Raw genomic sequence first — 14,559 nt, 5'->3', positions numbered from 1 at the left:
TACACAAAAATAAACTCAAAATGGATTAGACACCTACATGTAAGACTGGACACTATAAAACTCTTAGAGGAAAACATAGGAAGAACACTCTTTGACATAAATCACAGCAAGATCTTTTTTGATCCACCTCCTAGAGTAATGGAAATAAAAACAAAAATAAACAAATGGGACCTAGTGAAACTTAAAAGCTTTTGCAAAGCAAAGGAAACTATAAACAAGACGAAAAGACAACCCTCAGAATGGGAGAAAATATTTGCAAACGAATCAACGGACAAAGGATTAATCTCCAAAATATACAAATGGCTCATGCAGCTCAATATTAAAAAAACAAACAACCCAATCCAAAAATAGGCAGAAGACCTAAATAGACATTTCTCCAAAGAAGACATACAGATGGCCAAGAAGCACATGAAAACCTGCTCAACATCACTAATCATTAGAGAAATGCAAATCAAAACTACAATGAGGTATCATCTCACACCAGTTACAATGGGCATCATCAGAAAATCTACAAACAACAAATGCTGGAGAGGGTGTGGAGAAAAGGGAACCCTCTTGCACTGTTGGTGGGAATGTAAATTGATACAGTCACTATGGAGAACAGTATGGAGGTTCCTTAAAAAACTAAAAATAGAACTACCACATGACCCAGCAATCCCACTACTGGGCATATACCCAGGGAAAACCATAATTCAAAAAGACACATGCACCCCAATGTTCATTGCAGCAGTATTTACAACAGCCAGGTCATGGAAGCAACCTAAATGCCCATCAACAGACGAATGGATAAAGAAGATGTGGTATATATATATATATACAATGGAATATTACTCAGCCATAAGAAGGAACGAAATTGGGTCATTTGTAGAGACGTGGATGGATCTAGAGACTGTCATACAGAGTGAAGTAAGTCAGAAAGAGAAAAACAAATATCGTATATTAACGCATATATGTGGAACCTAGCAAAATGGTACAGATGAACCGGTTTTCAGGGCAGAAATAGAGACACAGATGTAGAGAACAAACATATGGAAACAAAGGGGGGAAACTGGTGTGGGGGGGGGTGGTGGTGGGATGAATTGGGAGATTGAGATTGACATGTATACACTAATATGTATAAAATGGATAACTGATAAGAACCTGCTGTATAAAAAAATAAATAAAATTCTAAAATTCAAAAATTCAAAAAAAAAAAAAAAGAAGCATGAACCATGAAAGATAAACATGTAAACTGGACTTCATCAAAATTTAAAACTTTTGTTTTTCAAAAGACACTGTTAAGAAAATGACAAAGGCAAACCACTGAGGAGAAAACATTTGTAAACCACATATGTAACAAAGAACTTGTATCCAGAATTTACAAAGAACTCTTACAACTCAATAAGAAAACAAACAACTAAAATAAAATAAAAAGGAAAAGACACAGACCCTTCACCAAAGAAGATATATCAATGGCAAACAAACACACAATAAGATATTCAAAATCACTAGGAAAATGCAAAATAAAACACAGTGAGATACTACAACACACCCACTAGAATGGCTAAAATTTAAAAGACTGACAATACCAAGTGCTATCCAGGATCTGGAGCTACTGGAAGTACCCTACACTGCTAGTCAGGATGTAAAATGGTACAGTCACTTTGGAGAATGGTTTGGTAGTTTCTTTATAAAGTTATATATACACTTACTATGTGACCCAGAATTCTACTCCTAGGTAGCTAAGAAAAATGAAAACATATGTCCACAGAAAGACCTGTTCATAAAAGTATGTAGCATCTTTACTTATAATAGCTAGAAACTATATACAACCTAATGTCTATCAATTGGTAAATGAATAAACAAACTGTGGCATATTCATACAATGGACTCAGCAATATAAAGGACTTAGCTACTGATTCATAGGACAACAGGAATGAATTTCAAACAACATCATGCTAAGTGAAAGAAGTCAGACACGGAATAGTATATACATGATTCCATTTATATGAAATTCCAGAAATGGCAAAACTGTAGTGACAGAACAGATCAGAAGGTGGAGATTAGAAACTGACTATAGAGGCATGAGGTAATAATATTTTGAGATGATAAAAAAAAGTTCTGTATCATAATTGTGTTGGGGGTTGCATGACTGTATACACGTCTAGTCACTGACTCATACACTAAAAATTGAGGAATTTTACTGTATAGAAATTACACTGCATCAAAAAAATTTTTTAAAGTTATAAACCTCATCCTACAATTGAGGCAATACTCTAGTCTACCACAAAGTATTCACGAATGAGACTAAAACATCAATTCCTTATTCTAGAAGACTAATAATACAAATTACTAGAAAGTGCATAATTTTAAAACATAAGCGCTTTGGGGAATATCTGTTCTTTCATCTACTTAAATTTATTTTTCATTTCTGGCATATGATTAATCTGCTGTCAGTCAAGAGTATAGACAGTCAAATCTTCATCTTCATAACAGGAAGTCAACAGATAACAAGCAGGATAAGTTCCTAATTTAGAAATATGAAAGCAAACAGTAGAAGAAACTGTTAAATTATTGCAAGTGGTAGCCTCTAGGAAGCAGAAATTGGATGGGGAGAGATGAGGCAGAGGAATGTTATTTTAATTTGTAAGCCATTTAGTATTAACTAACTTTTATCTTAGTGCCAGAAATTAAGACGCATCTAAATACATACTAAAGTTATACAATATTTGTGAAATAATCACTTCTTAGGTAAAAGCAATATTGGGAACTACAGAGAATTTTCAAGATTAAAATGACTGCTCTTAAACAAATTTTCAAAAGTTAAAACAAGGCATTTAAAAAGACAAACCACTAATTACCTAGACTGCTTCATTATTTGATTTTATTACAGAGCAACATTCTAAAAATCTTTGAAAATGGAAAAAATATCAGTGATTTCCTAAATCACTGGACTTCCAAATTATAATTCAGTATTTCAGGAAGGAGTCAGGCATGAAATAAACATTCAGTAGATATTTGTTGAAGGAAAAAAAACCCCAAATGGTACCATAATTAATAGCACTACTCATAATAGAAAGCCCATAGATCCCAATTTTCATTGTTAGTATACTCCATTCCTCACTATAGTACTAGAAGCAGACACAGATGTTATACATATATCTATTTCAAAGAATCCTCCTGTCTAAGGGAAATATATCACATAGAAAAGTGATTCTCAAAGGGAGTAAGGGAGGAGAGGTTGGCAGGATAGCTGAATTTTCCTTGTTCTGGTTGCTGCAGGAGAGTGGAAGTACCTTCTTCCAACTGACAACACTCCCTACTCCTTATTGGTTTATTTCAAGTTTTAAAGGAATCAATGCTGTGGTGATCATTTTGTAATGAATAGAAATAACAAATCACTATGTTGTACACTGGGAACTAACATAGTGTTGTTGGTCAGTTATACTTCAAAAACAATCAAACTCATAGAAAAAGAGATCAGATTTGTGGTTATCAGAGGCCGGGGGTGATGGGGGGGGTAATTGGATGAAGGCAGTCAAAATATTTAAATTTCCAATTATCAGATAAATAAGTACCAGGGATGTAATGTACAACATGATTAATATATTAACACTGCTGTTTGTAATACATGAAAGTTGTTAAGACAGTAAATACTAAGAATTCTCATCACAAGGAAAAAAATTTTTTTCTTTTTATTTTGTATCTGTATGAGATGATAGACGTTCCCTAAACTTATTGTGATAAAAACTTCATGATGTAAGTCATTATGCTATACACCTTAAATTTATATAGCACTGTATGTCAATTATATCTCAATAAAACTGGAAGAAAAAAATAAAGGAAACATTGCTTAATATTCATTCATTCATTCTACCTTTAGTTCTTTTTAGCATTTGTCATATGTCCAAGACCCTTCATTATCTTACTGCAATAAATAAGACAGGCAATCTTTTTTTTAAGTTTTATTGATACATACTATAAAATTCACCCATTTTAAGTGTACAATTCAATGAGCTTTTATAAATTTACGTATTTGTGTAACCATTACCACATTCCACTTTTAGAACACTTCTATCACCCCAAAAGTCCCCTCATGTCCATTTGCAGTCAATCTCCACTCCCACCCCTCACCCACTGCTGATCTGTTTTCTATCTCTATAGTTTTGCCTTATAAATTTCATATAATGGAATTATGCAATATGTACTCTTATGTATCTGACTTTGTTTACATAAGTTTTTTGTGGTTCATCCATTTTGTCATATGTATGAGTATTTTCTCTTGTTTATTGCTGGGTAGTATTCCATTGTACAATATACTATATTTTGTTTATCCATTCACTAGCTGATGGACATTTCAATTGCTTCCAGCTTTTGGTGATTATGAATAATGCCATGACCATGCATGTTCAAGTCTTCCTGTGGACTCCTGTAGAGTAAGAGACCTTCATCTTACAGGACAGTGCCTCACACTTGTTACACTTTACCACTAACAGCCAAATGATTTTTCACATTTGTGGCCAACAGTATGAAGCACATACTGATACTTAATAAATTAATAATAAATTCCTACTGATACTTAAAATGTTTGTTAAAAGAATAAAAGAAACATGTTACTCAGCTATTTCTGATAATATGGGTCTTAACCTCAAATGCTAAAAAACAAAAACAAAAACAACTTTGTCTCCAATGAGTTTACCTGCTACAAATAAACTGACGATGAGAATAAAGATATTAAACATCCCTAGATCAGTTTTGTACAAAACAATCAATTAAGCCTAAGTTTCTCTAAAAGTCTTCTCAAAACTATATCAACATTTCATTAAAAAGTACCTTCAGGTCTACATAATCATGCTCAAAGTATTCAGCCATTCATTTACTTAGTAAGGATTTATTGAGTGCCTACACTGGGAATATAAGTACTCTAAAATTTCGAAGTCTCTTCCCTCATGTAGCTCACATTCCATCATCCAATTTTTGCAAAAAGTAAAAATAACAAAAATAGCAAAAATAACGCAGGACTTACTAAGAAAATTGCAACTATATACCATACACTATGGCACTATATTCTTACAATGTTAGATAACCACCACGTAATTCTTTTAAACTAATTTCTACATACTTAAGTATGTTTAAATTTTATACAAATAAATCATTTTGTTTCTTTAAACAGTCAGTGGATTAAATATGGTGTTTGTGATAAATTCCATTAAAATATTAGACTCTGAGCTTTTGGTAACCCCCCCCCCAGCAATAAACAATGATTCTATACAAAAATGAGATTCAAATACTTCTTTTTTGACTAATAGTGCTATTTTCAGGAATGTAACCTGCCTTCCAAAGGACAACTGATTGGGTAACATATTAAAATGATAAAATTAACTACACCAAAACTTAAGAGCCAGGCCTAGAAATCTAAATTTTAAATTGTAACTTATGTGCATTTACTGTTACCAACAAAGACTACAAAAAACCATCCAACAGACTAAGTATTAATGACAATACATTATCCAGAGTTTTTGTGGAGACTAAAGATCACTTTTGTTCTGTTGTTCCTATAGAAGATATATACTATCACACAGGACTATGGTGATCGAAATTAAAAACCTGAAAATTTACTTCTTCTAATACCAAGGCAAACTTACCACATTTTACTCTCTAGTCTCTTTTATTACATGAGAGGAAAGGTTCTTTATAGCTCCTCAAAAAGAATCCTAAATTGCCCCTGTCTAATTAATCAAAATAAGAGTAAAGGAAAATCAGCTGCTTTATCAAAATACATGACTGACTAAAGACTAAAATTATATTCTTCTATAATTTTAAAATGCTCGTTTCAAATGGCTTCAAAGCTCTCGTCATGTGGCCTCCACAAATGGTGTTTACATAGTTTTCTCAAAAGACTAGCAAAAATATTTCCCATGATAAACAAAGACAAGGAAATAAATACCACATGGAAACCCTTTTATCCAATGTCATAACACTAAATAAAAAGAAAATCCGTAACACTTTCCCCTGAAATGTATGCAGTAACATTAATAACAAAATTATCTACTAAACCAAATATTTTCTCTTATAGGAAATTCATTACTTAGATAAAACATAAGGAATTTCTCTCTAATACTATGTGGTGGAATCCCTATGTCTCCTTGAATGCACATTAAATTTAATCAATGAACAAGTATATATTGTAAATCTATAGCATTTCCATAATAACCTTTTTCTATAAATTTAAGCTATTTACTCTCTGTACCATCATCCAACATAAATAAAAATGGCCCTGTCTATAACATCTTGCTGATTTGTATTATTTATCATTTTTACTATATATACTATCTTTCCAAATATACCACAAGCTCCTCTATGGTAGGGAAGCATGTACAGCAATAGTTCTATATATATAGCGTAAGTTCAATAAATTTGATTACAAATTATTTTAAGAGAGCAGTTTCAATAGCTAGCAAATAAGGAAGCAAATTGCAAAGGGTAAAAAAGAACCCTGGTGGTAAGGCATTAAAACAGCAGGTGCAGACCACACGTTTCAGGCATTTCCCAGAGCAGAAAAGGAGAACAGTAAAACACATAAATTTCAGGTTATAGTCACTGAGTCTTAGTTTTTAAGTAAATTATTACTAAGGACTGTTTGCTGATTCCAGAGAAACAAATTGCAGGGATTTCTCTCATCTTCTAGTTGTACTGTGCATACCAGTCCAGTTTCCTGATCAAAAAAATAGAGAAATAAATTCCACTTCACCTCACAGAAATGTTCTGAAATTCAAAAGAAATAATAATGTATGTTAAAGGGCTTTGCACACAAGTAGCATATTAAATGCAAGGTGTTATTGAAGATGGATTCTACCCTTTGATCCAACAATTCTAATTCTTCATGTTTATCCTAAGGATGTAGGTGGACAAATGCACAAAAGTATCTGTACAAAGATGTTCATAGTAGCCCTGCATGGCATGAAAAAGTAGTGTAAAATTAACATTTTAAATGTCATTAACAGGGACGTCCCTGATGGTCCAGTGGTTAAGAATCTGCCCTCCAATGCAGGGAACAGGGGTTCGATCCCTAGTCGGGGAACTAAGATCCCACATGCCACAGGGCAACCAAGCCTGCGTGCCACAACTACTGAGCCCGCACGCTCTGGAGCCCATGGGCCACAACTAGAGAGAAGCCTGTGTGCCGCAACAAAGAGTGCGCCCACCACAACAAAAGAGCCTGCGTGCCACAACTAAGACCCAGTGCAGCCAAATAAATAAATAAATAAATAAATATTTTTAAAAACGTCATTAACAGATGGTTGGCTTAACAAATTATGGTACACACATGAAGTAGAATATCATGCTGTAATTAAAAACGACTTAACAGATGTGTATGAACTTGAAAAAATGTTCAAGGTAAGTGAAAGCAGGATTGCAAAGGTTCACAACCCTGAGATGCCTTCTTTCATCTTTCGAACTTGATCAGGTCCTCTATTATGGCCTTCACAGGATCTTCTATTTTTCTCTATTAAGCTCATCATAGTTTGAAATAATGTATTTATATGTTTACTTGATAACATGTGTTAGATGATAATGAAGATGGTATACATATGTGTACACACACACACACACACACACACACGGGGAAGAAAAGTCTGCCAGTGTTTTAAAATGTCAGAAGCCAAAATGAAAATAAAAACAATCTAAAAAATATATGCATACTTAAATTACATTAGCACTATTGAACAGAAATGAGATCTGGATACATATTTTGTCAAACCACACCACAAAACCTCTTTGATTAGATTAGTATTGGGGAAACTGTCTTCACTTAAGAAATGACAAAGAATCATGCTACAATATATCCAAAAGGAGGCAATGCTGTTTAATTTGTAAGGAAAAAACTAGAAGAGAAAGCTTTCTTCAGGTTAACATTCCTGCCTGCTTAGAACTATGCATATACTGCTTAAAATCTGTCTTGATATTAAACTTAACCATCACTTATAGCTATAAGGCTTGGACAAAAATCCCTTAAGCATCTCTAGGCCACATGAGCTTTAACCATAAAATATATGATAATATCTTACCTTCATAAAACAGAGAGCTGTACCAGATGAAATCCTCAATTCCCTTTCTATGATTTGTGATCTTCTATATTACAGTATCACATAAATATTCTGGCGAAAGGCCTCTCATCAAATAGGAACAGAAGGAGTTGTCCTACCAACTTACAAGCCATGATCATGCAAGTCTCCTTCAAACGATACTTCCACAGGGGGATATATTCTTAAGAAACCCAACAACAGCAAACTTATGCTTCAATGAAGCATTTAATGGAAAATCTGAGTTTGTTGAGGTATATAAATAATTCTTGAGAATTTTTCATTTAAACTTGGTTTTAGTGAAAGACAGAATATCACAGAACACATCAGATCACATCACTCAACATTTGGAAAGTACTTGAAGAACAACACTAATATCATTAAGAGTTTAACTGCTACTAATTTCCACTTTTGTCCTGAAACTTTGGGAGTTCTCTACTGGACAAAGACTCAGCAACTAGTTATTTAATATAGAAAAATTGAAAAATATAGACTAATAAGAAATTTCACAAAAATAAAAATAAGGCTTCATTCTATTATTCTGTGAACAAATAAGTACATGTTTAAGAATAACAACTGAAGATATATCTCAAATTACTTCCACTAGGGGGAAAAAAAACCCTCTACAACTATACTAGAAAAAGAATTCACCCCGCTCCTGCAAAACAAAACAAAAAAATCCCTAATAATCCATGAAGAAGACAGACAAAAAGGATATAAAGCTGAAAATATAACAGTACATCATTCCCTCTAAAATACGACTAAAACATTTCATCATTCTGTAGTTTAAGAAAAGTTAAACTAAAGCCTTACAAGCAAAAGGAAAGTTGTTTTGTTTTTTATGTCATCAATCTTAGCACACAGTACCGAAATACTGCAGCTGAAAAATGTAAGACATTTTTCATCAACTTGAAAATTCAACCGTAAATTGGTATAGGTATACCTTGGAGACATCATGGGTTTGGTTCCAGACCACTGCAATAAAGCGAATATCTCAATAAAGTGAGTCATACAAATTTTTTGGTTTCTCAGTGCACATAAAAGTTATGTTTACATTATACTATAGTCTTTTTTTTTTTTTTTTGGCTGCGTCGGGTCTTAGTTGCTGCACACCGGATCTTTGCTGAGGCATGCGAGATCTTTCCTTTCAGCACGCAGGCTTCTCTGTAGTTGTGACGTGCTGGTTTTTTTTTTTCTCTCTAGTTGTGGCGCTCGGGTTCCAGGGTGCGTGGGCTCTGTAGTTTGCAGCATGCGGGCTCTCTAGTGGAAGCGCGCGAGCTCAGTAGTTGTGGCACGCGGGCTTAGTTGCCTCACGGCATGTGGGATCTTAGTTCCCCAACCAGGGATCGAACCTGTGTCCTCTGCATTGGAAGGCGGATTCTTTACCACTGGACCACCAGGGAAGTCCCTACTATAGTCTATTAAATGTGCAATAGTATTATGTCTAAAAAAAAAAAGTACATACCTCAATTCAAAAATATTTTATTGTTAAAAAATGCTTACCATCACTTGACAATGCAGGGTTGCCACAAACCTTCAATTTGTAAAAAACACAACGTCTGTGACACACAATAGAGGGAAGTGCAAGAAAATGAGGTATGCCTGTACTTACTACTTTGTAGATCACCTTAAAATAATACAATTACTATATGCGTGTCACAAGCTCATACCAATATTTACTGCCAATATTTGACAGACTTACGGTTCTTTGCATATGTGAGTTCTGATATCACTGAATTCTCATGACACAGGATGACAATAGTAGTCTTTAAAATTAATTGTAGCATTCTGTAGTCTACAATAACATACCTGTTTAAAAGAACTGGTAATCTGAAGATTTTTATTATTCAAATACTATATATTGTTTTCCTTTCCAGATGTATTATCATTAATATCCTTCAGAACACAAAGTAATCAGAGTTTGCCAAAGCAGGAGTTGCACATTCTTCCATTATTTCTACTTACAGAGTCTAACATAATACTTGGCACAAAAGAAAAACTCAGTTCCAATTTAGGACAGTCTACTTGGAGTTTGAAAACCTTCCATTCTTCAAAAACATGTACTGTGTACAGAGCACTGTGATGGGTACTGGGGATAAATCTTTAAGCAGAAGAGATTCAATCCTTGCCTTCATGGAGTTTTTAGTCCAATAAATGAGACATGAATTTATCAATCAGATAACTGTATTTCTATAGACTGTGATAAACAGTGAAGGAAAAGTAGGGATGCCATGAGGTATGTGAATACCTGCTCTACTTTGGCAGATGAGGAAAAGGCTTCCCTGAAGAAGTTATTATTGAGCTGAAGTAAGAGTGTAATTAGATAGAGGTAACATGGCAAAAGGGGAAGAAAAATGATTCTCAGAAGAGAACAGAGTATGTGCAAAGACCCTGAGGTAGGAGGAAACATGGTATACTGAAGCAACTGAAGGAAGGCTAGCCAATATAATTCATCAGAATTATATTTGGGACAAGAGTGGTTGCAGGGATACCAGTCAGGAGGTCACAACGGCTGTCCAGGTGAGGAGTGATAGTATCTTGGATTAGGAGGGTAGTAACGAAGCTAAGAGAAAAGGCAGGCTCAAGAGATATTTAGGAGGAAATCGGTGTTACGCTGAAGCCATGTACAGTAGTGTCAGTAGAGTTTTAAAGATGACAGATCTTAATATTTTTCAGTTGTGAGACCAAACAGTAAAGAAGCTGGGAATTTGAACTTATCTGATACTACTCAATAAGCCAGATAGCAATTGCAGCCAGTTCTCTAACAGCAATAACATCTTAGCAAGGGTGATTTTTGGAAGTGTGCCAGAAGGCCATGAACCAAGACAACAGTAAAGTCAACCATGAATTTAAAAAATAATTATGTATTACAGATCCCACCTCCTAATTGTTAAAAGGATCCCAAATGATAAAATTACTGGGGTTTTCAAGGTACATGCTTTTAAACTCACATTACATCACTCATTTTCTCTCCTTTTTACTTCTATGAAAGTAAGGTTTCAAGGCTTGGGAGAAAGGAGGAATAGGAATTTATAATATTAGAGTCAACTCTCAGCATAAATTTATAAAGTAACATTTTATATCAGGAATATCATATTATCCCTGAGAATATTAGGGGGGGAAAAGTCAACCAACATTATATCTTAAGGATGCTACAATGTCAGGGAAACAAATGTCACTTTATGACATACAAGAGATCAATGTTCAAGACGCATAAGAACAGCAACTTCCATATAGGTAGCTTTTTGATCAGGAAAATAAGACGCATATACTCATCAACTCTATTCCTTTCCTTGTTTCAGATGACTAATAAATGAAAATTTTTACAAGTTTTCTTTCTTTCTGCTTTATGCAACCAGTATAATAAAATCTTTATTAAATCCAGTAATAGGCTTAAAGTTAACAGGGAGTCTACAATGCTCCCTTACAAGTGAAACAACAACGCTATCTCCCAAGTACCCCAGTATTAGAATTTGATCCCTGGTTCCCTACTCCATGAAGCAGAAATCTTAAATGGTAAGGAGAAATAATTTCTAGTGTTCCACTTTAACATACTAGTTCTCATCTAAAGGCCCCACCCTAAATCCCACACATGGGTCGACCCTGAGATAATATATCCTAAAATCTCTTTTTCTTTCTCTCTCTCTTTTTCTTTCTTTCTTACTATTTATATTCCCATGAAAAATTACTTTACTTAGTCTTAGGTGGTCCAATGCATATGTAATTATTTTCCCTTGGGTACTAAGAACAACATGGCATACTTGTAGTGTTATAAATTTTCTGACATGCTGTGCTAAAATACACAGTAATTAGCAATGTGGTTCCACACACAATAGTAGAATCCTGACAAGAACACTAGCATGAAAGAGAAACATCACTTAGTCAAAACCCCAAGCTAAGCAAAGTATAAGTCAACAGATGACAAAGACATTAATGACCTGTAACATAACTGGTAAAATCTAGAAATACACATCTTATTTATACCTCTATAATCCTTGAGTTGTTAGTAAAAATGTCACATTTGCAATGATGGGGTGGTGTACTGAATAACCAATATAGTAACCGATCTCTAAAACTGTCAATAAATCAGTGTCACAGAACTTCAGGGGAAGGCGGGACTTTGGTGAGTACATAGTTCATCCCTCAATTTACTATGATGACAGTAAAGGACAGAGAAAAAATGTAATGAGATCATATACTTGATTTCTAGAAAGTAGGAAACAATAAATACTTGCAGCATGGCAGAATCCACGTTTGGTTTCCTACCTGGTATTTCTCCCATGTCTCGAAGTTAAAAAAAATATTTTTTTTAATCTACACATGGATTGGAAAACTCATAAATTCCTGAATACAGGTTTTAGTTGACGATACCTTAACCAGAGAAACTGTGAGGGGCAAGAAAATTTATACGTACTTTTTGTTTAATGCTGCATATCATACTACGTATTTTCTTCCCAAACCTACCATACCACAACAAACCCTCTAGATCCACACATAAACATAAATACAGCATATTACACTTATGGCTAATTATTGTTATAATTTTTAAAATTGTTTAAAATACACAGAATAGTCTTAATGAAGAATAGAAGCCATAAAGGAAACACAGCTTTAAAGATAAGTCAGAGAAAGAAGAGTGAATCCTAGTGATGTGCCTCAGTAATCCAGAGTGGGAAGATCCAACATTTTGAGCTCTGTTATATATAGGAACCTCAAGTTTTCTGCATCAGTGAGTTAGAGCCCCTACTCCTGACCCCTCCCCAATCCACCTCCCCAAGTGTTATCCAATTTCCTGTCTGGAGCTCTCCAAAGTCTTCAGGCAAACTTAGTTACCCAGAGGTTGCTCTGTGCCCCTCCAAAATGAATGCTCATATTCTCTAGACCAAACTTTGGAAAAAAAGATCTCATTTAATTCCTTTTATCAATGGAAAAGGCAAGCATCTGTTGATTTTGACTTTCTTTTAAGACTGGACTTTTGAAAACTTCATATGAGATGAATCTTTAGAATTCACTGACCCTCTAGAACAAAAACACTGAAGAGAGAGCCACACACTACCAAAAATTTTCAAAAAAAATAGAAGTCAACTATGTCTGAGTACAGCCAAGTAAGCATTTTCTAAGTTTCTGTTTTGATTGAAGAATAAGCACCTTCTTTCTTTTCCATTTTTTTTTTTTTTTTTTTTGCTTTAAAAGCTCCCAATTCAATCTTATCATCCTTAAAAAAAATAGACTGTGCCCACTAACTTCCTACTCTACCTAAATATTTTTATTCCTTTGACAAAACCCTTGATTCTGTTTTATATCCTGCCTGAGCTATTTTTGATTTTTAAAAATTTTTGATCATCCAAGTTTAAAGCTGGCCCAAGATTGCATTTAGCATGTGGCTGCATGCGTGGACACATGCTGCCAGGTCTCTGAACTTACTATCGCTCTCAGTCACAGACATCTCCACTTAATAATCCCCAGCAAGAACTTCTTTGGTTGTCTTTCCAGATTCTATTTCTTCCCTTCTACACAAAGGTAGGTTATGATTCCGAGACTTTATTATTTTAAAAGGGCCAAATCCCGAGGGATGGTGGGAAAGGCACCCATTTGGCTGTTCAGTGTTGCTCTAGACTCGGTTATTAGAGAACTGAGGTCAGTTGGGCCAGCACCTCTGCCTGAGTATGTGCTCCCTCCCTCCAGCTGCCCTTTCTAAACCTCCCCAGCTTGCTACCTGTTGGCAGTGCTGGTGTTGCTGCTCCCGCTGCTGTGTTTCTGTGCCCGGCTCAACCTCCGTGGGGGCTTTGAATGCTGCAGCCGGGGGCTCGGCATGGAGGGGAACGCTGAGGCGTAGCCATGTTCACACTCTAAAGAAATGGCAAGAAAAAAAGATATGATAAGAGGAATATACCCAAATTCAAGGATCTACAGATCTCAAGTCCTTGCAGTAACAGGTTGTTGAAAACAAGAGAAGAAAAAGAGGTAAATTTTTTCCACTCTTTCTGGTTGGAAGATAAAATTCCCAGTCCTTGCCTGGTCATCAATCCTGTGACATTATATACAGACCCAACTCACCCCTGGAAGGTGTACCAACACCTCCTCTAAACCAAGGAACTTCTCCCTCCTCTCCAAAATCCTTTTCTCCAAGAATTCCTGACTCAAACACTCTCTTTTCTGAGACCAATTACCATTCACCTAAATTATTTCACTTGCCTCAAAATCCCTTTTCCTTTAACTATCCCCCTTCTAGAAGGTGTCTCTCTAAGCCCCACGTTTTTGTGTACTTCAAATAAATCAATCACCTAGTCTTAGGAGGACATTTTCTCTCAACACCACAATTTCCAGGGGCTGTACTCTTCATACCCCAATCTCTTTACAGCTCCCTTAGTCTCCATTCCTAAGGGGATCCCATCGCATCACACTTCAGATTCAAAGAGGTCCCTTGGCCACAAGTGTCTGCCCTCCACCCTGCTCTTCAGCAGGCATTCCCTTTCTTTGCTCTCAGCCTTGTCTC

General features: G+C 35.1%; 1 protein-coding gene across 2 annotated transcripts in view; it reads right to left on the bottom strand.

Moving 5' to 3' along the window:
* MXI1 (MAX interactor 1, dimerization protein) overlaps positions 1–14,559 on the bottom strand; it is an 84,560-nt gene that overhangs the window by 50,898 nt on the left and 19,103 nt on the right. For both annotated transcript variants that reach the window (XM_068548527.1, XM_068548528.1), the window contains exon 2: positions 13,780–13,912. In XM_068548527.1, coding sequence (XP_068404628.1) covers positions 13,780–13,912 — 133 coding nt within the window. The remainder of the gene's footprint in view (positions 1–13,779; positions 13,913–14,559) is intronic.

The sequence above is a fragment of the Eschrichtius robustus genome, chromosome 7, assembly GCF_028021215.1.
Source record: "Eschrichtius robustus isolate mEscRob2 chromosome 7, mEscRob2.pri, whole genome shotgun sequence".
Classification (NCBI taxonomy): domain Eukaryota; kingdom Metazoa; phylum Chordata; class Mammalia; order Artiodactyla; family Eschrichtiidae; genus Eschrichtius; species Eschrichtius robustus.
This window is presented reverse-complemented; position numbering and strand designations above follow the sequence as displayed.